This window comes from Adiantum capillus-veneris, chromosome 2 (assembly GCF_014529385.1).
Source record: "Adiantum capillus-veneris isolate H3 chromosome 2, ASM1452938v2, whole genome shotgun sequence".
Classification (NCBI taxonomy): Eukaryota; Viridiplantae; Streptophyta; class Polypodiopsida; order Polypodiales; family Pteridaceae; genus Adiantum; species Adiantum capillus-veneris.
Genome location: NC_140932.1, coordinates 75,816,790 through 75,842,582, shown reverse-complemented (window position 1 = coordinate 75,842,582; position 25,793 = coordinate 75,816,790). Strand labels below are relative to the sequence as shown.

Below are 25,793 nucleotides of genomic sequence, written 5' to 3'. Positions count from 1 at the left end.
CTCGAGTGTGTTTCCATCGCGACAAGCTGCTGTTTTTCTTTGTTTTCAGCCCATAAATGTCGTAGACGGGGCTGATTTATGAGAAGGAACCCGAGAACACACTTCTTTTGTGTGTAGGATTGGAAGAGAGGATTTTCTATGTAGAGATCTCTTCCGGGGAATTGCTTTTCGAGAACCGAGTTGCGTTTCGAGCGTCGAGACTTTGAAGGTAACGATTTTCATGTTATGATCTCTGAGTATTTGATTGCAGGTGTACTTCCTCTTCGTGAGGGAGTAGGAGCAGAGGAAGGCATGAGCCTCTGCAGGAGAAAAGCTCTCTGAGGAACCAGAGCCAGATCAGCCCAAGGGTTTCGTACCCGAGTTTGGGAAGTAAATTCACGGATCGGAGAGATGTAGTCTCTCATGTTGTGATCCGGAAGTTGGGATTCCCAAGTAAGGGCTTCGTGTCTGGGGAAGCAGAGTTGTTCTGCGGGAAGAGGACTCTGGAAACAGAGTTGGAAAAGAGAGTTGCAGGGATGTCATGCCTTGAGTCTAGAAGGTGAGACCCAGAGGTGAGAACCTTGGTTCTCAAGGATTTGGAATAAGGAACGGAAGTTCCTTGGAATAGGGTTTTGCCTTAGGGTTTTACCATCAAGTCTTATTCTAGAACGAACGTGGTAATACGTTCGGTTCAAGTGCTTGTATAGATTTCTCCTCAGTAATAAAGATCCGAGTATATTTTATATTGCTATGCGCTCCCGTTTGTGACAGTCGATATGAGAGTTTTGTCTCTCTATTTGAATTTTCCCGTATTTTTTGCTCTCTTAAAACTGTGAGTAAAGCGTTTTTTTTTTCAAGTTCAGCACATTGATATGGATATGCTCTTTTCGTATTTGCGTCACTGACACTACTTCGATAGGGGGTAGGTACTGCCTAGACTTGCAATTACAGAACTTGAAAGAACAAAATTTGAAAACATTTTATATAGACAGAATCAATTATATACAGATAAGGGCAGAGTTCCCTCTCTGCAGACTCAGAGAATCCAATCCAACTCTTTACACAAAACTGGGTGCCAGGCCCTCCTTTATAGCTCTTGAATTGCTAAAAGGCAATGACAAGTAATCTGCTTGAGAATAGATCAGCATGCGGCCACATCACCAGTCTGTTAAATCAGCATGTGACCACATCACCAGTCTGTCAGATCTGTGATCTGAAGTGCCACATCATCGGTCAGTGTCATGCTCACGCTTGTACACCAACTATGGTAGCAGAAACCTTAATCTGTTTCTCTATTTGATTTGTGTATCCTAACTGAATTTTGCATCTCTTTGTAAGAGTTTTCAAAATGTACATGGAAATAGTCCCTTTATTGAGAATAGTTCGCTTGATTTTTACTTGGGTTTTGCGTCTGTGCATCATTGGCCTTTGTATCATTATCCTGAGAATTCTTTCCTCAGAACCATGCATTTGATTTTGAAATACTAACAGATCAAATCAACAATGAGTCATGAAGGAGGGACTTAATTTTGCCTCAACGAATTTTTCATTATCTGATTTCCAGGCTCTAGACGAGGTGTTTGGGTGGTTTCTCGGGCTGCAGAGGAGCCTTTTGATGCCAATAAGGTCTTGAATGATACTTTGAAGGATCTTCAAGAGGCAGTAAGTGGCTTTTTTGATTCTTGCAGACCGTACGATTCTGTTCTCAAGTTTTTTTTGTTCAAGAAGCTGCAAAAAGGTAACTCGAGACATGGTGTTGTGTTATATTTCAGTGGGAAAAAACTGAGGAGAAGCTTGCTCTCGGCACTCTTGGATTTTCAGTATTGATTACAGTGTGGGCATCTGTTGGTGTTGTTAGTGTAAGTTCATATAGAATGATTTTATAGTTTGTGCAAGGTGGGGATGTATGCTAATTGTTTATATCTCAATAGAATTGTTCTAAGAGCAACTTTTCCATGCCCTGTGGATCAAATTATGATCATGCTTGCTACCTCAATTTCAAGATGTCCTAACTCCCTCCTGGATCATGTTCATTTTAACTACATTTTCATGTTCTACTTTTCTAGTGCTTAACGGATCAAGTTGTTTGCTAAGGAGAGAACCTTAGAAGAGCATTTCTTACAGATTACAGAGCAGGCGCTTATTCAGCGACCAGGTTATATGGAGATATAGGAGCACCATTGGCCAGCTTAAACTATCCCCACATAGATTTAAGGTAGAGAATGTTCAGGCAGTTGGCATACTTAGAGAGGCTAGGACGTGCGGATTGTGCAGCTCAGAGCTAGACAGAACATCCACGTGAAACCATAGGCGGATCACAACAAGGGGTAGCAGAGAAAGTCTGAAGAGCACCCGACAAAGAAGCCGATTCTCCTGTAACTGCTTCCTTATACGAACGGACCACCTTATCCCATGCTTCCGCCAGAGACTTATTATCATTATAAAGAAGCTTTGTTTGAGATGCAGTCTGTAACAGGGGCACATAATTACGGGAAGAGGGTGGAGTTCGAACCTTGACCGTCTTTTTCGGGACGATCCAAGCAACCTTGACTATGTTCTTGTCTTTGTCCTTTCCTATCTCCTTTTCTTTTTCCTTTTCCTTTTCTTTTTCTTTTTCTTTTGAATGTGTAGGAGGAGGCGCAACAGGCATCAATATCTGTTTCCCTTTCCCCTTATCCGCAAAGGAGGGCGCTGTCGAACTCCAAGCACCATTGCGCCTAAATTCCGGAGGGGACTTTGGGGACGAAGAAGGCTGTGTAGGGGGCAATGCCAAAGGAGGAAGCTGCAAATGCGGCTCCGGACATTCCGATTGCATGTGAACGAACTTACCACAACGAAAACAAGAGTTGGTGAATTTGCCCCATTTCAGCTTAAAGGGGCGTTTCCCTACCAAAGGGTCACCTGAATTTATCATTATGCCTGTCGGCCTAGGGACATTTGTATCCTACAAGATGCAGATTCTATTAGTATTCGCATCCAACCTGGGGGGACAAACCACTTTTCCCAACTGGGCAGCCAGCAACGGAAGAAAGTGACGCCATGTACGAGGAAATTCTACCACCTCCACCCATACTGGGCATTTATGTCGAATGAGACTCTAATAAATTATAATCCTTAGTAAGAGCCCATGGCAATACATGTGTCATTTGCGTGTTGAAGAACAACGGCAACATTTCAAGTAGGGCCTCCCTAGCCTCATTGTTTGCCAGCAAAACCTCGTAAAATCCTCCGGCTCCAAAATATACCCCACGAACCGCTTGGCGTTTAAGCATGAAATCTACCCATTGCCCCACATCCTGTGCCGTAGGCATTGTACCAGGGAAGAGAAGTATAACCGCATTTAGTGCATAATGGGCAACAAGATTCATCAACTGTTGAACAGGAATGACGACTTCTTTCTCAGGTTCCAAACCCTCCCAGTCCTACAGGAATCTTCAAAATATTTGTGCAAGCATTCTTTGGTAAGAGCCATCGCGTCAGCTGATGAAGAGTCCATCGCTCTGCGTCTTTTGTAGATACAAGGATTATTTGTCATGAAATTCAACACGCTGATTTGCCCAAAGCTATCTTGCCCTGTACCACCTTCAGATCTTCTGCCACTGTCTTTCAGAACTCAAAGGCACACCTTTATTTATACAAAATCTGTTGAACACTCACTTTTGATTTTTTTTTGCACTGCTGAACACTCACACACACACTCTCACGCAGAGCGGAAGAAGCGGGAGAGAGGAAACCCTAAACCAAGCAACGAACCCACCCTAGGCTGTACAGAAAAACACAAACGCGGCTGCACCTAGCGCGCACGCACACACACACATACACACCCACACACATGCACGGAAACAAACCCTATAGCAGAACAGCCCGCCCAACTGGCTGCAGCAGCAGGCCGCAGAGGAGACAAGCGAGAGTCAGGGCGCACAACAGGTAGCCAAGACCCATACGGGCGACAGGGAGCACGTGCAGGTAGGCTGAAGGCACTACAAAAGCTCGCGTAGGCAGACTGGGGGGCGGTGCACACACACACACACACACACACACACACACACACATACACACAAAGTGATATACACACATGTGACGTGCCCAACTGGAAGGAACTCGTGGAAAGGACAAGGAAGTAAACCCAGAATATTGGCCGAGGGGCCCTAAGGGGTTAGGATTTTTATGGAGCACTAGGCGAGGGGCCTAAACCGGAAAACTCAAAAGCTTGAACTTTGCCCTTGACTTATGTAAATTGTGTTGGCATGGTGACGTGGCAGGTTGTATGGATCTTCGCATTTTGCGCTGGCAGGTTTTGATAGATTTTTGAGTGGGTTTTGAGAGCAGATGCTTTTGGGCGTGAATGCTTTTGGACATCCCTTGTAAGTTTATAAGTGCCCCTAGGGCCACTCTTCATAGAGCATCTGGATGCAAAGTCTTGTAGAGAGTTGGACCTTTGGGAGTTGTAACTTTGCGAAGTAATAATTAAGAAATACAGAAAGGGGCACCGGTCTTTGGGGCCAGTGCATCTGGGGACGTAACTCTGCGGTTCCGTGTCACCTCTCCGCTTCTCTCTCTTCAAGTTTAGTGATTTTGCAGTTATTATTCGTGTGCTATTGATTTCTCGCTTGGAGTGCCCAAGCCTATAACAATGGTAGCAGAGCTCAGAGTGATTCTTCTTCTACGGATGATCCGATCCATTTTGTAACACACATGGCTTCTCGTGGAGAATTTGTGACGGGTTTTAGGGTTAGGGTTTCTACGTCGAGGTCCTAAAGAGTCTGATCAATGCGTCCATTTGGCCAATCACGGATTCACTCACCCTAGATAGGTGGTCCATGCTAATCTTTATGTCAAAGCTAGAATCCATTGAATCATGACAATTTCTCTATGTGGTATTTGCATCTGTGCATGGCACTAGGAATATGTGAGTAACCTTCAGGTTTTGGTGTAACCTCCGAGTTTTGCAGGTGTCAGCCAAAGGGCTTAAAACTTAAAAGAAGAAGAAAGAACAGAAGCAGTTCCAACTTAAGAAGTCTGACGAGTGGCCCAATTATAAAAAGGGGTTAGGATTGAAATTCCTAACTCCCAACAATGTATAAAGTTCCGCCGATGGGGCCTAAATTATTAAAGCGCTCACACACACAAAACTTGCGTAGAGCATGATGATGTAGCAACTGTATGAACGTTTGTGTTTGCGGTATTGATGGTGATGTGGCAATGCTATACGGAGAGCCCTATGGGCGCTTGCTTTTGGGACCAGACGCTTTTAGAATTGATGTTTTTCATGTATAGCTTTTGAGGTTGGGCCAAGGGCCTTTAAGTATGTAACGAGCGGTCTCTCTTGGGGATTCTACTGCGTGGAGAAGCAGAGGAAAGCCCTAGAGCATTGTACCTTTGTGAATCTATATTAAAGAAATTTTTGGGTCATATTCTTTTGACTTGATGCTATTTGTCCAAGAGCTTATGGACCATGCTGCGGTCGGCTACAACCTTATGGAAGGAATCTAACCCTAATTTTTGGTGTAGGGTTCAGAATAGAGTGTCACAAACTGCTGACGTGTCAAAGCCTTGAAGAATGGAGCCAACTTGCAAATCCCAGCCAAGGGGCCTAAACCCTAAGTGAAGAAGCAGAAGTAGCAAAAGATAAAGAAAGCCCACATACACATGCGCGGAGGAGATGACGTGGCAGACTGTACGGATTTTTGGGTTTTGCACTTACATGATGATGTGGCAGACTGTACCGATTTCTGCGTTTTGCGTTGACATGATGACGTGGCAGACTGTACGGATTTCCGCGTTTTGTGCTGCCAGCTTTTGGCATTGCTTTTGGACCATAAGATTTTGAGTTAAAAGGCTTTTCATGAAAAACTGCTTTTGGGGCCTAGAGCCTTTAATTATGAGGCTAGGGCTCATTCTCTAGCATGGTTCCTAGAGAAGGTGCAAAGTCTGGAGTATTGGCTTGTACTGGGTTGATGCAATATAAAGAAATACCGAAAGGGGCGCCAAGGTTTGGGGCCAATACTCTCTGGGGTGGAATTCCGCCACTCCATGTCGCGTGTTGTCTCTCTCTCTCTCTCAGTTCAATTGTTAATGAAGTGCTAAAAGTCTGTTCAGTTTGTTCTTTTCTATTGGCACGTGGTGCCCATCTTGTGACAGTGGTATCAGAGCATCAGGCGTGTGCTTTTCTGAAAGCATACCGGTCCTAAACCAAAGAGCAGACAAAGCAAGATCGCACTTCCAAAGTTCATTGGAAATTTTAGCTTCGTGCTCCGACCCTGGACATACTAGCCACTCCCACCCTTCATTGCGCATCGGGCGCGCTCCCGTCTTCACCGCTCATGTCTTATAGGGCATAAGCGATAAAGATCACTTGCAAGAGAAGGATCCAAGATTTGTTTCGAGCTGCTGTTTTTCTCAGAGGCAGTGCCATGCAGTGGTGGAAGTCTATAGCTACCAAGCCGCACACTCCAAGGATTGGCAAGCTTTCAAGAAAATATTGCCCGAAGTTATATGGCTTCTGACATCTTCCTTCGGAGCGCAACTTCTGGCAGAGTGGGGTATCTTGAAATGCTTGCCATGGAAACTCTAGCAGATTATAACTTGAAATTTCTCGACATCTGATTTCTGGACGGTCTAAGAAGGGCTAGCAAGGCCCGCTACTGCTGCTTGCCCCCCCCCCCCCCCCTCCCACCCCCCGCTGCCCCCCCACCCCTTTCAGCCCCTGCGCACTGCCTCTCAACCCACCCGCTGCCCCCCCCTATCTGCGCGCGCTGCCCCATTAGCTGCCGCAGCCCGCTGCCCCCCCCCCTGTCTGCGCGCTGCCCCTTAGCTGCCGCAGCCCGCTGCCCTCCTCTCGCTCTGCCTTCCCCGCTCCATCCCCCCCGCTTGCTGCTGCTTGTGCACCCGCACATTGCCCTCCCCCTCCCTCCCCCCCCCCCCCCCCCCCCCCCCCCCCCCCCCCCCCCCCATCCTCTTCGCTCCCGAAGGCCCTCTGCACCTGGCTCGGCAACACTCTCTCTTCGGAAAAGTGGCTGGCTGACTTGTTTGCAGGTTTCTTCTTCGCCGCCCGCTTCTTCGACTCAGCAGTAGACACAGATGGAGGCTCCAGCTTCACCTCAGAGGGACTCGCCTCAAGCCCCCTCGCCCGACCCCGCTGAGCCCACCATTCGACTTGCTCTTACGCCGGCAGAGCAAGCGAGCCTTGCCACAGAGGTAGAACGCTTGCAGGCGACTTCTGTGATCTGCAAGGTTCTCGGCACTCGTCCCAGCAGAGGAGAGCTGCGAGACCTTCTCCAGGCCCGCCTCCTCACAGAGGTGGGCAAGATCTTGGATGTCCAGATTCTCGGACGGGGGTACTACCAGATTGAGTTCGAGACTTCCGAGATGGCCTCCAAGGTCATAGCTATGAGTCCATTGGCCATCCGAGCATCACGCGCCCACTTTCGACAGTGGCGACATGGTTTTGACCCGTCTTCGGATGTGCTAGTAGAGGAGGCGGACATCCCCATCTCAGTCTGCTTTCCGGGTTTACGGAGGGAGTACCTTCCACTTCTCTCCAGGATTGGCTCCGCCATCGGAACTGTCTTGGAGACACCTCGTACGGCAGCATCAGTAGCTGCCAAGGCGGCTGGCATCCCTTCAGTTCGAGTTTTGGTCAGAGATACCCACACGCTCCCGAAGGTCATCCTTCTGCCTCGGGTGAGTGGGGGTTGGTTTAGACAGAGTGTGGAGTACTCGGGTCTCCCGAACGAGTGCTTCATTTGCAGACAGATGGGCCACCTAGTGAAGGCCTGTCCACGGAGGAGACCACGACCCGCACCCCTGCCTCAGCCCCAGCCTGCCAAGGCTGGGCCGCAGCCACATCCAGCGACAGAGCACAGATTCAGCGCCACCCTCCGAGCCTGGGGCTCCAGCGGAGGAGGGGTGGCAGCAGGCCCGTGGCACTCAGAGGGGTGGCCACAGTGACAGCCTGGCACTCAGAGTGGCCCCCAGGTGCCTACTCAGCAGCAGTGGGTTCCCACGGGGAACCGCTTTGGTCCTCTTGAGCAGGAGGAGCCCCCTACGCCAGCCACCACCTTCGCTTCACCCTCGCCAGCCGCTCCGCCTTCCGATCTCCCCTCCTCCTCCTCATGCCCTCCCCCGCCCTCTGCTACCGCTCACTCCCCACCTCGCCCCCCCCATGTCTCTGCCGCCCCACCCTGCTTCTCCTCTCCCCCGCCCCCCCCCCAGCCCCTTCTCCCCCTCCTCCTGCTTGAGTACCATAGTCGGCTTAGGAGACTGAACCCTTGCCGGCGGCCAGGAGATCTCTTGGCAGCGCCTTCGCCACGAGTCGCCTAGCGAGAGAGGGTCAGCCCTTCATGCGGCCCCCACTGCAGATTCAGACATCTCCTCTTGCAGCTATCCCTCGTGGTTTGACGAGCTTTGACCTCCGACGCCGCTGGGATTTCTTCGATTACGGGTTTACTCGTTTTCTTGGCGATTCCGCAGCAGACCACGAGGCAGCCTGCTTCAGAGTCCACGCTTTGTTCCTCGCCGCTAGGGGGACAGAGGCCTTGGACTCAGTAGTTGGTTTCTCCTTCCCCCTCTGTGGTAGGACTGAGACAGAGTGGTCCCTCGACTCAGTGGTGGGATGGTTGCATACACAGGTTCTCGAGTTCTCTCACCACATGGGAGAACTTGGCGTTACAGATTTGCTGCAGACTTTGTGGCCACTGGCCAAGTTTGCGGTGACACCTCCAGATTCAGCAGGATGTAGACACATTGTGGTGTAATTTTTTGCTGATATGCAGTGTTTGCCTTGCTATGTATTCATTCATGAGGACTCCTGGACAGAGGAGGTTGCTTTACGCACGGCTCGCTCTACTTGGGCTTGGACCAGGCACTCACTGCAGTCTCGCCTATCTAGAGGACGCTCGGATGCGGATTACTCCCCATCCAAGCCTGCTTCGAAGATAGCTCGTCTTGCTGCTGCGGCAGCATCTGTTCTCTCTTGCTCCCCATGAGGATCGTCTCGTGGAACGTGCAGGGACTAGGTGGGCCCCGGTTTCAGCGACAGCGGGGCCGATTGCGTCAGGAGCTTCAGCGTTGCCTTGTGGGAGGAGAGATTGATCTCCTTATGCTTCAGGAGCACCGTTTGTCTGAGAGCCGCATTCGGCGATGTGGTTAGATTTTGCGTGGACGCTATGATACCTTTTGGTCAGCTGCTTTTGGACCTGGAGGCATCCAGGGTGGGGTATGTATGACTATTGCGGACTCATTACAGCAGGCCATTGTGGGCAGAGGGATTATTGTACCAGGCAGGGCTCAGTGGATTACTATGCAGGTTCATGGTAGCCTTGTGGGTTTCCTGAACATCTATGCGCCCAATGTGGCGAGTGCTCGTGCAGAGTTTTGGTCACAAATTGTTGAGTCTTTGCCACAGGTTGACCAGTGGTGTGTAGGAGGGGACTTCAACATGTTGGAGGACCCTTCTGACAGGATCGGAGGCAGCCATGCTACTTTGCATGGAGTGGAGTTAGCAGCTTGGGAGAGGTTTTGTATGACGTTGAGGGTCTCGGATACATGGCAGCATTCTGGCTTTGTGAGGCCTCCAGAGAGTCTTGCCTTCTCTAGATCGGACCGCAGAGTGGGAGGAGTGAATCTATCGCGCATAGATCGCTTCTACACTAGTGACCACTTCAGTGACTTGGGGGGATCAGTGGGCATCCTGGCAGGGACATCCTTCTCGGACCATGCACCAGTGATCCTCACAGTGGCAGACAGGCAGAGGAGTGGGAGCACGATGCTTCGCATCCCAGAGCGGGTCTTGTTGGACTCAGCACTCAGAGAGAGGGTCGAGGCTCTATGGACAAAGGGCATGGACAGCCAGGCTCCACCTGCAGACAGAGTGGCCTCAGGCCTAGGTCAGCTTAGCCACTTCTTTCTCCAGGAGTCTTTGGCTCGACGGGCTGCAGCGAGAGAGGAGGAGCAGCGTCTCAGACGAGGCATTGCTTCACTACAGAGGATGCAGGAGCAGCATCCAGACAGTCCATGGTTGGAGGAGCAGCTACAGCAGGCTCGACAGGAGCTTGCTTGCACAGAGGAGAGGCGCCATGAGTTTGCCTTTCACCGACAGGCATCTCAGTGGACTCAGGTGGGTGACAGAGTGACAGGTGCTTTTCTTGAGACAGTGGGACCTCGGCACTCGCATGCCAAGGTCAATCAGTTGAGGAGACCCGATGGGTCAGTTGTTTGTGAGCCAGAGGATATGCGTGCAGTTGCTACTGACTTTTATCGTGAGCTACTGTCGGCTGAGCCAGAGTCAGAGAGATAGGATGCATGCAGGGAGCAGGTTTGGGCACAAATGCCTTGTCTTGTGACTGAGGAGATGCGGTAGAGGCTTGAGTTACCTCTTCAGCTTGAGGAGCTGCACACGGCTCTTAGGGCCCTCCCTCGTGGTAGCTGTCCAGGTGAGGATGGGCTGACTTTCAGCTTCTTCTTGGAGTACTGGGACCTGCTTGGCCCAGATCTTTGTAGTGCCTTTCAGTACATTCTGCACACAGGAGTGATGCCGGATAGCATGAGTGAGGGCCTGATTTACCTCATTCCAAAGGAGGGTGGCTCCTTGGATGAGATTCGACAGTGGCGCCCCATCACCATTTTCAACTCAGCCTACAAAATTCTTGCCAAGGCTCTGAGTTTGAGGATTCAACCACTTTTGGAGAGCCTTATACATGGGACTCAGACAGGTTTTGTCAAGGATCGCACTATCCTTGACAACATCTTCACTTTTTGGGAGGCTTCTGCCCTTGCACGGCTCCGTGGGGAGGACCTTGTGATTCTTCTTCTCGATTTTGAGAAGGCATACGACAGAGTTGACTGGGACTTTCTAGAGGGCACGCTACGCAGGATGGGCTTCTCAGAGGCTTGGATCAGAGGGGTGTCATCTTTGTACAGACAGGCCCACAGTTAGGTGCTTTTGGCAGGAGGTAGAGGTGAGCGCTTCATGCTCACACGATCGGTCAGACAGGGTTGTCCTCTTGCCCCCTTTCTCTTTCTGTTCTATGCGGAGGTGATGAGCAGATTTTTGGTGTCACAGCAGGTTGGTTTGAGGGGCTTAGCACTCCCTATACGGGGAGATGAGCTTCTGGACGCTGAGTTTGCCGACGACTCAGCCTTGTACTTAGAGGGCCAGGAGGCCAATTTACACAGATGTGGGTAGGCTTTGGAGACCTTCTGCTGCGCATCGGGCGCACTGATCAACTGGAGAAAGACAGTGGCTTTCTCAGTTGGTAGTGCTCCTGTGCCAGATTGGATGCCAGGAGAGGGTTTCAGGTGGATTCCTCCAGGGACTGCAGTTCGGTACTTGGGTTGTCAGGTTGGTTTGGATTTGTCCCCCGAGCAGCAGATTGCTCCTCTTCTCCTGTCCATCAGGAGAAAGCTGTTACATTGGAGCTCAGCACGACTTTCGCTGGCTGGTAGAGTAGTAGTTGCCAACCAAGTGTTGTTGGCGACTATGTGGTACATCACTTCTTGCTGGATCTTCTCGAGTTCTTGCATCAGCCAGGTAGAGAGGCTGATCAGGAACTTCCTTTGGTCTGGTCGCGACACTCAGATTGCCCGAGCCAAGGTGGCTTGGTCGGTCATCACACTTCCTTGTTCTCAGGGAGGGCTTGGGATCATTGATCCAGTACAGCAGAGCAGAGCCCTTCTTGGGAAGTTCGTCGTCAGAGGACTTCTTCCAGGCGAGGAGCCCTGGAAGGAGTTCTTGTTGCAGAGGCTTCGTGCCAGGGTGCCTCAGTCAGGAGGCCCTTGGCAACCTTCGACCAGATGGATCTTTACAGAGTTGCGCCGAGCTGGTTTGAGCAGGCGACTGGAGGACCGATTCGCTGTGAGTTTGCTTCGTTCTTGGGAGCTATTGCGGCGTGGCCTAGAGCAGCGACAGTCGACGTGCACGGAGGAGCGCCTACGGCAGCCCCTCGTCTGGAACCCCATGGTTAGCACTCAGAGAGGCCACTTGGTTGGGAGTAGGCCTCATGTTTCTTGGGGTCCCATGGCAGCAGGTCCAGCGCGCTCTCTAGGTGATTGGCTAGAGTTCACAGGTTTGTCAGAGGAGGTGCAAGTTGTCCAGCTACAGGGCATGAGAGGGGTTCAGAGCATGTGTCAGGACATCTCAGAGTCAGTTCCAGCTGATTGGCTCACTCCTCTCGAGCCAGTAGCACCCCGGTGGATGGGAGCCTTCACACGACTGGAGGTTCTCATTTCAGTCAGGGCTTGCTCAGAGACTGTCCCAACCTTGTTCTTCGAGCTTCAGGGTGGGGGACGATTACAGAGAGTTGCAGTAGAGGCCCCGCAGGTAGCAGAGTGTTGTTTCCAGAGGATCCGAGTTGTGGGCATCTGTGGGAGGACTTGCGTCATAGACCCTGACCCAGTAGCTCTTGAGACAGGACACTGGAGGCTATGGGCTTGGGAGTGCTGTTCACTGGCACGAGTACAGTGGGATCCTGGTGAGTGGCTATGGAGGGACCCATTCTGTTCTGTAGACCGCCCTGAGTCCCTTTCTTTCAGTACACTGTTCGGCTTGGACGTCATATACTTGCAGCACAGAGAGAGGCCCGCCCCGCTGCAGCACGTCATTGGCAGGAGGAGGGTCTCACAATTGAGTTCTTGGCAGCTTTTTGGCAGAGGCTGTGGGACTCCAGACAGCCGAGGCGCGTCACCTTGTTCCAGTGGTTGGTTGCACACAGAGCCACAGCAGTAGGGAGCTGGCTTGTACATAGTGGTCTCTCGGCCGCATGTACAGCCTGTGACCAGTTGGTGGAGAGTCAGCGACACTGTCTTTGGGACTGTCCCTCGGCCCAGCAGGTGTGGCTACGAGTTCTTCGGCTGTTGCCTGCCCTCTCCACGGCTCGACAGTACACTTGGGGGGCGGCGGCTTGGTCCACCCTCACGGGCCCGGCACTTCAGTTTGAGCTATCTTCCACCAGCAGGATGATAGTGATACAGGGGGGTCGACCTACACTCCAGCCTGCTACAGACCTTACTTACTCCACAGGAGTGGAGCAGTGAGAGAGCGGAGTGTTGGGAGCTCATCAACGGCCTAGCTCTCTGGTTCATCTGGCGGGCCCGTTGTTTCCGCATCTTTGAGGCTCGCCCATTACCACCAGCAGAGACTGTTCGTGACTTTTGGCTAGAGCTGATCCATACTCTCAGAGGACAGCTTGAGGGACTACAGGGCAGCTCCGACCGCATGCGGGAGCGCCGCGAGGCTTTCCTTCGTCTCTGGCGTCCTGGGCCGTTTTACTCCATGGTCCAGGGGGTGCTCAGATGGCACTACTGTCCACCTGTGTGGCTTTTCCCTCCTCCCATCTCTTGATTTAGCCCCATTGTATATATGCTGTTTTTTCATTGGGAGAGTCTCCCCATCATGTTTGTTGTAGCCCTCTCTTGCAGAGGTGGATGTAGCCCTATGGGCAGCTTTCATTAACTAATAGAAGGATCTTTTTCTCGGAAAAAAAATAAAAAAAATAAATAAAAAAATTTCTCGACATCTCTCAGTAGATGTCTCTTCACGAGTAGATGACCTTGGAGGTCCAGTGCGATTGCTATCTTAGGACTATCGTCACCGCCAGAGGAACATTGTTTGTCCAAGAGCTGATGGATCATGCTGTCGTCGGCTACGACCTTATGGAAGGAACCTAACCCTAGTTTTCTTGGTGCAGGTTTCAGGATGGAAGGTCAGTGGACTTTTCGAGCTCGGCTGATGTCAAGATTGCTTTTTAAGTTTGAGTTATGTTTGAGAACTTATTTGGTGATCCTCTTTGGAATTTATTTGAAATGGATGGTATCTGCTTTGAACATGTCTTGTTGCCGATTTGAATTGTTTGACTCTGGTTTGATACTGGTTTCAATGATTGGTGATTTTACTCCCAGGTGGAGAAGTGAGAAATATTGTTTTGGTGTTGTTTAAACCTCGGAACGACGCAGGCCGATGCTTGGGGAGCGTTTGGTTGTATGCTTGTAAAATAATTGTTGTTGTGACTCCCGGCTTGGACTTGGATGGTTATGTGGGAGGAGTATTAAGAAGTCTGAGCAGTGGTTACTCTCAGCACCTCCAAACAACGTAGACTGTGCTCTGGGAGACGTTTGGTTGTAAAAGGCCTCTATATCTCCCGGCCTGGACCTTTTTAGGTTATGCGGGAGGAGTGATGAGGGAGTCGTTGAATATCTCCCGGCCTAGACCTTGTTAGGTTATGTGGGGGAGTGTTCATCGGCGGCCTTATGTTTCTATGTCTTGTAACATGCATATGTGAGCATTTGGTGTTGCATTGTGGTGTGCCAACCACTGAATATTCCTAATTGGATGCGATTGCTTGGGTATGTAATTTTAGTGCATCAAGACATGCGTGGAAGATTAGTGCGTTCTGGGTGTGATGGCTACTTTTACTACGCCGGAATATCAAGAGTTCTGATCTGGACGAAAGGAGAAGCCAACTCCTTGATCAAAAGAGCCGAAAGGAGAAGCCAACTCCTTGATCAAAAGAGCCTAAAGGAGAAGCTAACTCCTTAACAAAAAGAGCGATCTGATTGTCCCTCAGAATATTTCTCGGAATTTTTTTGGAGCTAACTTGAGTTGTTTTGCAGATATGCTGTAATTGCGGACGATTACTTTCTTTCAAGAAGGGGGGATGTCACAAGCTGCTGACGTGTCAAAGCCTCGAAGAATGAAGCCAACTTGCAGATCTCGGCCAAGGGGCCTAAACACTAAGTGAAGAAGCAGAAGCAACAGAAGATAAAGAAAGCCCACACACACATGCGCGGAGGAGATGACGTGGCAGATTGTACGGATTTTCGGGTTTTGCATTGACATGATGACGTGGCGATTGTACGGATTTTCACGTTTTGCGCTGACAGATTTTTGGCATCGCTTTTGGACCAGAAGCTTTTGAGTTAAAAGGCTTTTCATGAAAAACTGCTTTTGGGGCCTAGGGCCTTTAAATATGAGGCTATGGCTCATTCTCTAGCATGCTTCTTGGAGAGGGTGCAGAGTTTGGAGTATCGGCTTGTACTCGGTTGATGCAATATAAAGAAATACCGAAAGGGGCTTCAAGGTTTGGGGTACTCTCTGGGGTGGAATTCTGCCACTCCGTGTCGCATGTCGTCTCTCTTTCTCTCCTGTACCCTTGTGGTTATTTACGGGGGGAGTATTGTTGTTGTTACTCATGGCCCGGACTTGGATGGTTATTCACAGAGGAGTATTAAGAAGTCTGAGAAGTGGTTACTCTCAGCACCTCTAAACGACGCAAGCTGCGGTCTGGGGGGCGTTTGGTTGTAAAAGGCCTCTATATCTCATGGCCCGATCCTTTTTAGATTATTCGCGGGAGGAGTGATGAGGGAGTCGTTGAACAGCTCATGGCCCGGATCGGGAGGGGGGAGTGTTCATCGGCGACTATATGTTTATGTCTTGTAACATGTATACGTGAGCATTGGTGTTGCATTATGATGTGTCAAGCACTGAATATTCCTAATTGGGTAAGATTGCCTGGTTATGTAATTTAGTGCATCAAGATACCTGTTAGAGATGCTACGCCAGAATATCAAAAGCTCTGATTTGGAATAAGAATATACTTCTTATTGGATGAGATTTTGCTTGCAAGCCAAGGACCCAGGATATCAAGAGCTCCGATCTAGAATGAGAAAATTGATTTTCCCTCACAATGTCTCTTGGAATGACCCTTGGACATTTTTGAGCTAACTTGAGTTGTTTTGTAGATATGCGGTAATCACCAATGATTACTCTTCTCTCAAGAAGGGGGGATGCCACAAACGGCTGATGTGTCAAGCGACCGAAGAATGGAGCCAACTTGCAGATCCTGGCCGAGGGGCCTAAACCCTAACAGAAGAAGCAACAAAAGAAGTTCCCACCAACCTATGGGACTCGATGGGGCCCCAGTCTCTAGGATTAAAATAAAGCATTAGAAACACCCAAAAGACTTTGCGTGCCCAATTGGTGACGTGGCAGACTGTACGGTAGTCCCGTATTTTGAGCTAGCAAGATGACATGGTAGATTGTACAAACGTTCGCGAAATGCGTTGGCTGCTGACGTGGCAAATTGTATGGATTTTCAGATTTGCGATGGCAGCTTTTGGGTTATATGCTTTTAGAACCTGATGCTTTTGACTTGATGTTTGGGCCTGGGGCCTTTATGGGCTCTCACTCTGGCAGTCTACCCACGGGAGTTGCAGAGCAGAGCCATGGGAGTTGTATTGAGTTGAAGCAATATAAAGAAATCTTGAAAGGGGCACCAGCGTTTGGGGCGAGTGGTGTCTCGGGGTGGAACTTCACCACTCCCTGTCTCATGTGTCGTGCACTCTCTCTCTTTCAGTTCAATATTATTTGAAGTGCTAAAAGTTGTTCAGTCTGTTCTTTTCCGTTGTCCAAGCTAGTAACAAACTGCATTGATCTTTAGGGGGTGTCTTGATGCACTAAAATTACATACCCAGACAATCTCACCCAATTAGAAATTATTCAGTGGTCGACACATCGCAATGCAACACAAATGCTCACATATGCATGTTACAAGAAAAAACGAACAACGCCGCTTAGCACTCCCTCGAGACAAACGGTTTGCGGTATGAAGCTACTCAACGACTACCTCATCACTCCCTCCGCAAATAACCTAAAAAGGTTTGGGCCATGAGCTAAGAGGACCGATATAACCAAACGCTCCCCAAACCGCAGCTTGCGTCGCTTGGAAATTTTAAGCATACAATTAAACGCTCCCTAGACATCCTGTTTGCGTCTTTCAGAAGGTACAACAAAATGCTCCCCATACATCTCGTTTGCGTCCTTCCGAGGTTTTCAAGCATACAACGAAACGCTCCCTAGACATCCCGTGTGTGTCATTGCGAGGTGAAGACATTATCAAATAGCATTTCTCACTACTCCACTTGGGAGTAAATTACCAATCATTAAAATCAGTATTAAAGCGAGAGTTAAACAATTCAAATTGGTACCAAGACAGGTTTAAAACAAATATAAATCCATTTCAAACAGTACTTTCTAACATCTAGAAAATTCCTTCAGGTTTTTGTTCGGACAGTGGAACTTTGGAGACGACTTGCTTGTCCTTTTGCATCAGGGTAATGGTACGGCTCGGGATATGGAGTGTCACGTCATTCTTGTCGTGCCAAGGCATGCCCAAGAGAACGTCCTAATTGCCTAATTTCATGTTGTGGAAATCGGCTTTTCCATGGTATCCTTGGATAGTCAATGGAAGAGCCCCAATTAGTGGGACTACTTTGTGAGTTTTTCTGGTAGCTAGCTCGGCTTCAATTTCGCGTCCTTGTGAATCATAATCAAAGTCCATTTGCTTTAGGAATTTTGGATGGATGAAATTTTCAGTAGCTCTGGGATCGAAGAAAATCAAGGCTTTGAAGCTGTTGACTTTTCCATATGCTCTGCACAATTCCTCGAGGTTTATGCCATAAATATCAGCCGATGGCAAGGCAAGCTCTCTTAGTCGGAGGTGGCCTTGGAGATCTATTTGCTGTTGGAGCGGAAGGTTGCTTTGAAGATGTCGAGGCTCGTTGGGGACATGTATTGAACGTATCCCTTGTTTGAAAATATTTGAAGCATCGGCCTTCTTGTAATAGGGTTTCTCGTTGACGCTGTGTCAAACGAGGCCTTTGAGGTTGACTTTCACGAGCTTCTCAGGGATTTGTTCGTTGCTGCCAGGAGTTCTCATTGTTTGTCGGAGTTTGCTTTTGTAGTGAACTCATGCTTTCCTTTCATAAGTTGGTAGCCGGCTGCAACATGGTCCGTAAGCTCTTGCATGGTTGATGAAACTGGCCTATAGGGCGGTAGACTTTGGCTTTCATCCGAAATTCTTTACTTTAGACACACACAGAGAGCACTTTGGAAAGGTAACCTGCGACGGAAATTAACACTTAAAGCACACACATTGCTCGGAAGCTAGAATCCTCCGAGCAGACGTCGACAACCTGTAGGCCCCAAAATTGGCGTCCCTTTCGGTATTTCTTTATTCTTTAAGAGGGTAATTACAAAGAAGAGTTCTGGGAATTCTTTGCCTGTATCCAGCTAGATACTACCTGTTCTGGCAAAATTTCGGCAGCATAACAGTCCCAAAACTTGCCCGAGATCAATTCCCCTGCTAGAGCTCGCTTCCATTGACATAAACCCGTTGATTTCAGCACTCTGTATTTACTGGTGTTTGCCCTGTTTTCAGCCCTAAACAGTCCCTGAAGTGTCCTCTAACAGTGGGGCACTGTTCCCAATCTGACTTTCGTATGGCTGAAAAACAATCCAAATTCAGCGCATAACCAGCACTGAAAACGCACCTGTACGGTGAGGTTATCACCCTCACTGGTGCCTGCTTTTGGAGCAGCTGTTAGCTACTCCTGTTTCGCTTAGGGAGGCTCTTGCCTCAGCAAAAACGCATAAGACCTCACAGCTGTACATGAGTTAAATGAAGAACCCTCTTGTGGGGCATCACATTACTGCACGTAGGGAAGAGAGAGCAGTGTGAGGTGTGCAAGACATGATGTTAGGTGCAGCGGAATGAATGTTGAACTTTGCTCAAGATGAGTGCTCCGAACTGTGCTCAAGGTTCCTTTTGTTCTTATGGAAGGGAGAGCCTTCCGTTCTTAATGAGAGAATGCTATGATCACAAACAAAGTGAATGGACATTGTGCGTGCAAGTGTATGAGACTGAGAGATAGAGAGAAGAGATACGACACCCGAGAGGTTGTAAAACCCTCCTCCGAAGGCCCCACTCTTGTCGGCGAGAGTGGTCTACTTATGATTGCACAATCTGGTACAAATGGAATGCATGAGACTGATGCAAGTCTAGGCTATGTAGATGATGACAACGGTGATGACGAAGTCGACCTAAGGGCTGAAATCTGCAATCTTTTTACTGCTGTCCAAAAACGCTATGGGCTGAAAATCCGGGATTAGTCCAAAACGCTGATTTGGGGGGGCTCTTTCTGTGGTTCTTTGACGCTGAAAATCTGCAGGTTTAGGGCTGAAAACTGATGATCTTCAAGGCTGAAAACTGAGGTCTTCTGGGGCTGAATCTGCTACCTTTTCATGGGCTGAATCTGAAGGTCTTTATCGCTTGGAATCTGCAATCGCTGGACCTCCTCCAAAACGCTAGGGCTGCTTGTCTACTACTGACCAAAAACGCTAGCTTAATTTGCATCTTCAAAAATGCCGGGCATGTGAAAAACGCCAGGCATGTGATGGTCTTTCTGGCGACGATCTGATGCAAAAACGCCAAGGCTTGGCTTTCCGGCGATGAAGGCTGTTGAAAACGCTAGGGATAGGGATATGCTGCTTGGAGAAAACGCCAAGGCTTGGGATCTTGCTTGGAGGGAATCCACCAAGGTTCTGTTGAGAAGTTGCCTATTGAGCAAGGTGCTCCTGCTGCCTCTTCTGCCATTTAGTGCTAACTTTGGTTTGCTTATATATTTTCTTACCCAATTTGTCCTACCTACTTTTGTTGGGAAGTCACTTAATTAATAAGTGAAAAATGTCAAAAATAGGGAAAATAGGCTAAATGCACTGGAAAAATCCCCTAACTGATCCTAATGGATTCTGATGGGAATACTGTTGATCATGATGTGTGCAACTAGAGGATATGCATCTACACTAAGTGACTGGGCATGCACGGTCTGCGAACAGACTCACAAAAGTGCCAGATCACTTCTAAATTTAGACTTGACTGGACTGACTGAACCCTGATCATGCTGTAGCTTGTCCACGGACACATAGGGTTGGATGTGTCACGTGACACATGACTTCTTGCACCACACTGTACATGAGGGGGAAAGCTTGCAGTCAATAGCTCTTACCCTGTGGACAGCTTGCAAAATGAGACCTCCTAGCTACAAATCGAGCGCTACCTTCTTATGCATGAGGAAAGTACACTAGAGAGTGCCACTTGGCACATTTACAGGCATTTTCCTGCTTAAAATTCTCCCAACTTGTTGCCCAGTTGGCTTTGCAGCAGAGTTCTAAAATGTTCCCCTTGTCAGTCTGGAGGTAATGACGCGAACATATTTTATGGTCCAAAATAGCAGTTCCCTAAATTTTAGGGGATGCTTCCGTTGGACTCCCACTGGCCATTTGACCATCTATCCCCATTGGGACCGCATCCAAAAATGCAATGTAGCCCAGCTGTCGGATACTTTCCTTTGGTGACCCTACCTTGGCATTGTGCCTTTATTGAATTCACTTCCTAGTATCCACCAATTTGCTAAGTGTAACGGGGGACCTACATGATCTTGAACTGAGTCTAGACATCCTCTTACTATACGAATCCCAGTGCCGACCAACTTCCCGTCTGTGGGTGAAACTACCGTTCACATTGGCCATACAATGCCCAACCATTTGCAACTCCATAAAGAGGGTCTCAAAAATAAAACAAGAATCATTGGAAAGAAACCAACTAAAGTTAGCAGTTGCCACGTCCTCATGACAATTGATACTTGCTTGGACTAACAATTTTCCTGCAACAATGATGGTAGTCCAATGGTGTATCGCTTGCACTGATTGTCACAAACTGCTGACGTGTCAAAGCCTTGAAGAAGGGAGCCAACTTGCAGATGTCGGCCGAGGGGCCCAAACCCTAAGAAGAACAAGTAACAGAAGAAGTCCTAGCAACTTATGGGGACCTCGTCCGATGGGGCCCCAAGTGACGTAAAGGATTAAAATAAAGCAGGACCCACACACACACACTGAAAGTCTTGCGTAGCAATTGATGACGTGGTAGATTTTTGAAAATTACACTAACAATGCTGACGTAGCAGGTTGTACGGATTTCTACGTTTTGTGTTGACTGCTGACGTGGCAGTTGTACGGAATTCCATGATTTACGCTGGCAGCTTTTTGGCATTGCTTTTGGACCAGAAGCTTTTGAGTTTAAGGCTTTTCATGTAAATTGCTTTTCATAGATTGAGGGTCTTTAAATATGGGCTAAGGGCTCGTTATTTGGCATGCTTTCTGGAGAAGGTGCAGAGTCTCGAGTACCGGCTTGTATTGTGTTGATGCAATATAAGAAATACCGAAAGGGGCGCCAAGGTTTGGGGCCAATACTCTCTGGGGTGGAATTCCACCACTCCGTGTCGCTTGTGCTCCCTCTCTTTCAGTTCAGTTGTTATTGAAGTGCTAAAAGTCTGTTTAGTCTGTTCTTTGCTATTGGCACGTGGTGCCCGTCTTGTGAGAGTGGTATCAGAGCATTTGTGTTGCATTGTGATGTGCCAACCACTGAATATTCCTAACTGGATGAGATTGCTTGGGTATGTAATTTTAGTGCATCAAGACACCCGTGGAAGATCAATACGGTTTGGGTGTGATGGCTAATTTTACTACACAGGAATATCAAGAGTTTAGATCTGGACGAAAGGAGAAGCCAACTCCTTGATCAAAAGAGCCGAAAGGAGAAGCTAACTCCTTAACAAAAAGAGCAAACTGATTGTCCCTCGGAATGTCCCTCGAAATGATCCTCGGAAATTTTTGAGCTAACTTGAGTTGTTTTGCAGACATGCTGTAATCGCGGACGATTACTCTCTTTCAAGAAGGGGAGATCTCACAAACTGCTGACGTGTCAAAGCCCTGAAGAAGGGAGCCAACTTGCAGATGTCGGCCGAGGGGCCTAAACCCTAAGAAGAACAAGTAACAGAAGAAGAAGTCCTACCAACTTATGGGGACCCCGTCTGATGGGGACCCAAGTGACATAAAGGATTAAAATAAAACAAGACCCTCACACACACACTGAAAGTCTTGCGTAGCAACTGATGACGTGGCAGATTTTTAGAAATTACGATGACAATGCTGACGTGGCAGGTTGTACGGATTTCTGCGTTTTGCGTTGACTGCTGATGTGGCAGTTGTACGGAATTCCATGATTTACACTGGCAGGTTTTTGGAATTGCTTTTTTGAACTTTTAGCTTTTGAGTTTGAAGGCTTTTCATGTAAACTGCTTTTCATAGGCCAAGGGCCTTTAAATATGTGCTAAGGGCTCATTCTCTGGCATGCTTTGGAGAAGTGCAGAGGCTCAGTGCCGGCTTGTACTGTTTTGATGCAATATAAAGAAATACCGAAAGGGGCGCCAAGGTTTGGGGCCAATACTCTCTGGGGTGGAATTCCGCCACTCCGTGTCGTCTGTGCTCTCTCTCTTTCAGTTTAATCGTTATTGAAGTGCTAAAAGTCTGTTCAATCTATTCTTTTCTATTGCCACGTGGTGCCCATCTTGTGACAGTGGTCCTCCAAGGGAATCAACTTCAAGAAGGACACCGGAAGGTAGAAGTCGAGAAACCTGTGGTTATAGTCTTTCATGGTCTCTGTGGCAAGCATTTTCAAGTTGCCCCATTTTGACAAGATCTGGACTTCAAAGAGAGAAGTCATATAACTGCGTGCAAAAATTGTCTTGAAAGCTTACCATGTCCTTGGGAGCATGCGATTGTGTTGCGATTGAACTCCACCGCTGCTTGAGAAATCTTGGATTCTTCTGTATAGTTCCCCAAAGCATAGATATTGTCGAATTGTTATAGGAATTGCAATGCTTTCTTCCGCCAATCTTTCACCCGAGAAAAGGTGAAAGATTTTACTGTCGTGCCGCCATCTTTAAATTCCTTTGGCTGGTTAGGTGAGTATCCCAGGTATGGATAATAAGGATATCCATACGGGCTCCAACTATTGTACCCTTTGCGGTGGTGGTGGTGGGGGAGGTGGTGGCAACGTTGGTGGCTGAGGCGGTTGCATTGGATGAGGGTCAGACGGCTGCACCATATTTTTGACGACTCCCCCCGATCGGAATAGACAGTTGAGAAGGTTGCCGGTTAGAGGCTCTCGAGACTCGTACTTTTGGTGCCGGAGGAGGAGGTACCACCTGGGGCATCAGAGGAGGTAACATGTAATTGAGAAACTGTTGGAAACCTTGCAACATCGAGAGATTCTGCTGCGGATGCTGGTTAAGATTGCCGCGAAGTCGTCGAGGAGAAACCGCAGGTACTCTGCCGAATCCATAAACGCCATGGTGCTCTGTCTATTCTAGGTAGGACTGGTATGCTTTGAGAAAAGCACACAACTAGAGCTCTTATACCGGAGGGCACCACGTGCAATGGAAAAGAACAGACTGAATAGACTTGTAACTGAAAGAGATGCACAGGAGATGCGGAGTGGCGGAGTTCCACCCCAAGAGAGCCCTGGCTCCAAACCCTGGCGTCCGTTTCAGTATTTCTTTATTTTGCTTCAACTCAGTACAAGTCCAAGTACTCTTCCTCTGTTTCTACTCTTGCAAGAATGCCAGAGATTAGGCCTACCAATTGTATTTAAAGGCCCTTGGTCTCAAAAAGCGATTACAATGAAAAGCATCTGCTCTGAAAATTTGCCAGTGCGTAAAATGCTGAATTCTGTACTGCTGCTCCGTGGCAACCTGTCAGTGCAAAATGTGGTATCCGTACAACCTGTCAACACGATTTATGGGCAGTCTGTACATCTGCTGCCATGTCAGCAATGCGCTACGCAGGTTATTTGTTTGTGTGTGTGTGGGTCTTGCTTTATTTCACTAGGGCCCCATCGGACGGGGTCCCATAAGTTGGTAAAGACTTTTCTTAAAGGTTTGCCCCCACTCGGCGAGGATCTGTAAGTTGGTAAGAACTTCTGCTGCTTCTTCTTCTTCTAGGGTTTAGGACCCTCGGTTGGGATCTGCAGGTTGGCTAGGGTTAGGCGTGGAGAGCCCTAACCCGCCGGATCTTCAATGGCTTGACGCATCAGCAGTTTGTGGCAGCTTCTATTAAGATGCCAGTCCTCACCAATTTTTAGTATAACAAAGTGTGCATATTCTCAAGAGTGTGAAAGCACTGTCCAGGCCAGGTGATAATACGAAACTACTATATGGAAGACAAAGACTGTACCAGTGATGGCACAATTTTGGGCCCTTTGCTCTCATGCAAAATGGAAAATTTCCTTGTTCTTAAGAACATGGTAAAGAGATTGTTTTCAGCTGCGATATCTTTTGGTCTGTGTATGTGTGTCACATCTCGTTACTCTTTAGAGTCACAAGTGGGATTTACTGCATCTTGTTGCATATGTTAAGATACCATTCCTTACCAACTGTTAGCGTGATAAAATGTGCATGTGTTGTTTCTTGTCTTTGTTTGGACTTTTAACTTTCATATTTGAGAGGTTTATAATTTTCTGATTCTTTCATGGAAAAATGTTTGAAGGCTATAGATCGGCTACCTCTACTTCCAAGCTTTCTTGAGTTAGTTGGCGTTTTCTACTCTGCGGTGAGGAAGTTAACACTTAGCACAAAGTGTATTTTCCTTTGAATTTCAAACAAATTAATTTCACATTGTTTTCCATGCAGTGGTTTGCCTACAGATATCTTCTATTCAAACCAGATAGGTATGGCCTAAAAACCTGGTTGCATTTTAGTTTTGAAGGTTTATACTCTGTTATTGTTGTCCAGACTCTATAATTATCGTACGTCAGCAACAAGTTGATTGCAGTTTAATTTTTCTGTTTGTTTGGGAAGATTATGGATTCATTAATCACATGGAACGTGATCAATTGGATTTCTGAGTTTTGGTGATTCTTTATTTGTAAAATCAATTCTTGTTTTTAGCAATGGGTCAGTTGGACTTTTCTTCTCTTCATTAAATCATGTCTGAGAAATTTTAGTTTCTCCTGTTCCATTTCACGAGCTGCAAGCTCAAATTGGTTCCATCTTGCAAATACAAATGCAACATCATAGGCTATAGCAAAGGCTCTCTTTTGTTGGTTGTATATTATGACATCAGGATGACATTGGTACTTTCTACATGGTTTCACTCATAAGCCAGTTCTCGTTGGCCTTGGCACTCTATGAGACAGTAATAAAACTTTTCTCTTTTTCTTTCTTTGCTGCTGCCTGCAGGGAGGAACTGCGGAAAAAGGCGGATGATATCTTGAATAGCATAATCGGCACCAGTGACATCAGTGACACTTACTAAGTGTCCAGTAAAATGGTGGTCAATTTTGGCTCTGATTTCAAAATCAAGATGGTCACTATGCGGTATACTCGTAACAGCAACAGGTCATTATGTATAACAGTGTTTGAAACATTGTGACTTTTTCTGCTCTTATTTTACCTTTCTTTATAATACAAAAAAAATGGTGGGGTGTTTAAGGTTGTAAAAAAAACATTTCTTGGATAGCTAGCTTGCCTATGTAATGGCATGCATCTCCCACATTAATGTGAACTTTCAACATACAGATTACTATGGTCACACCAGAGCTTATCATATATAAGGGAGATGACCTAGATTGTCAAGGGTGAAAAGTGGTGGAAAGACAAGTTGGGGTTGTTTGCATTTGTAAATGAATTGCTTTGGTAAAAAAGAAGAGAAGCGAAGGGGAAGTTTTCGATAACCTCTCGTGCTCTTGTTATCCTGTTGGCGCATATGGTCGATCTATAAAGAAATAGGTACAAGATGTTTCACTTTTGCTTTGGCCAAGAGGTTGGATTGATTAGAAAAAAGCTATTTCAATGTCCGGCCAAGCCGGCGAATTAGACATATCAATGTACATAAGTGTGTTTTAGGGAACAAAATAAATTGTTGCAAAAAAGAAAAGAAAAAAAGCTAGGAGGTGATCAGGATGATTGGATGATGTACAAATCTCTCATCTAAGTAGAACTTAAAGCCTACAAACTAAAGTGTCTTGTTTTCCTTCCAATTTTATGGATTTAACTTGTGAATGTTGCTCAACGAGGAGTTAGCGTATGTGCCGAAGAAAATTGAGGATTTGTATTTTTATTTCTAATGTCAAAGTAAAGATTAT

At 47.7% G+C, this 25,793-nt stretch overlaps 1 protein-coding gene across 2 annotated transcripts in view; it reads left to right on the top strand.

Moving 5' to 3' along the window:
* LOC147463004 (protein CURVATURE THYLAKOID 1B, chloroplastic-like) overlaps positions 1–25,382 on the top strand; it is a 65,386-nt gene extending 40,004 nt beyond the window's left edge. For both annotated transcript variants that reach the window (XM_086486629.1, XM_086486630.1), the window contains exons 2-6: positions 1,544–1,641; positions 1,752–1,838; positions 24,197–24,259; positions 24,340–24,377; positions 24,889–25,382. In XM_086486629.1, the coding sequence (XP_086342755.1) occupies positions 1,544–1,641; positions 1,752–1,838; positions 24,197–24,259; positions 24,340–24,377; positions 24,889–24,964 (362 nt within the window). In that variant the 3' untranslated portion in view covers positions 24,965–25,382. The remainder of the gene's footprint in view (positions 1–1,543; positions 1,642–1,751; positions 1,839–24,196; positions 24,260–24,339; positions 24,378–24,888) is intronic.
* The last annotated feature ends 411 nt before the right edge of the window (positions 25,383–25,793 follow it).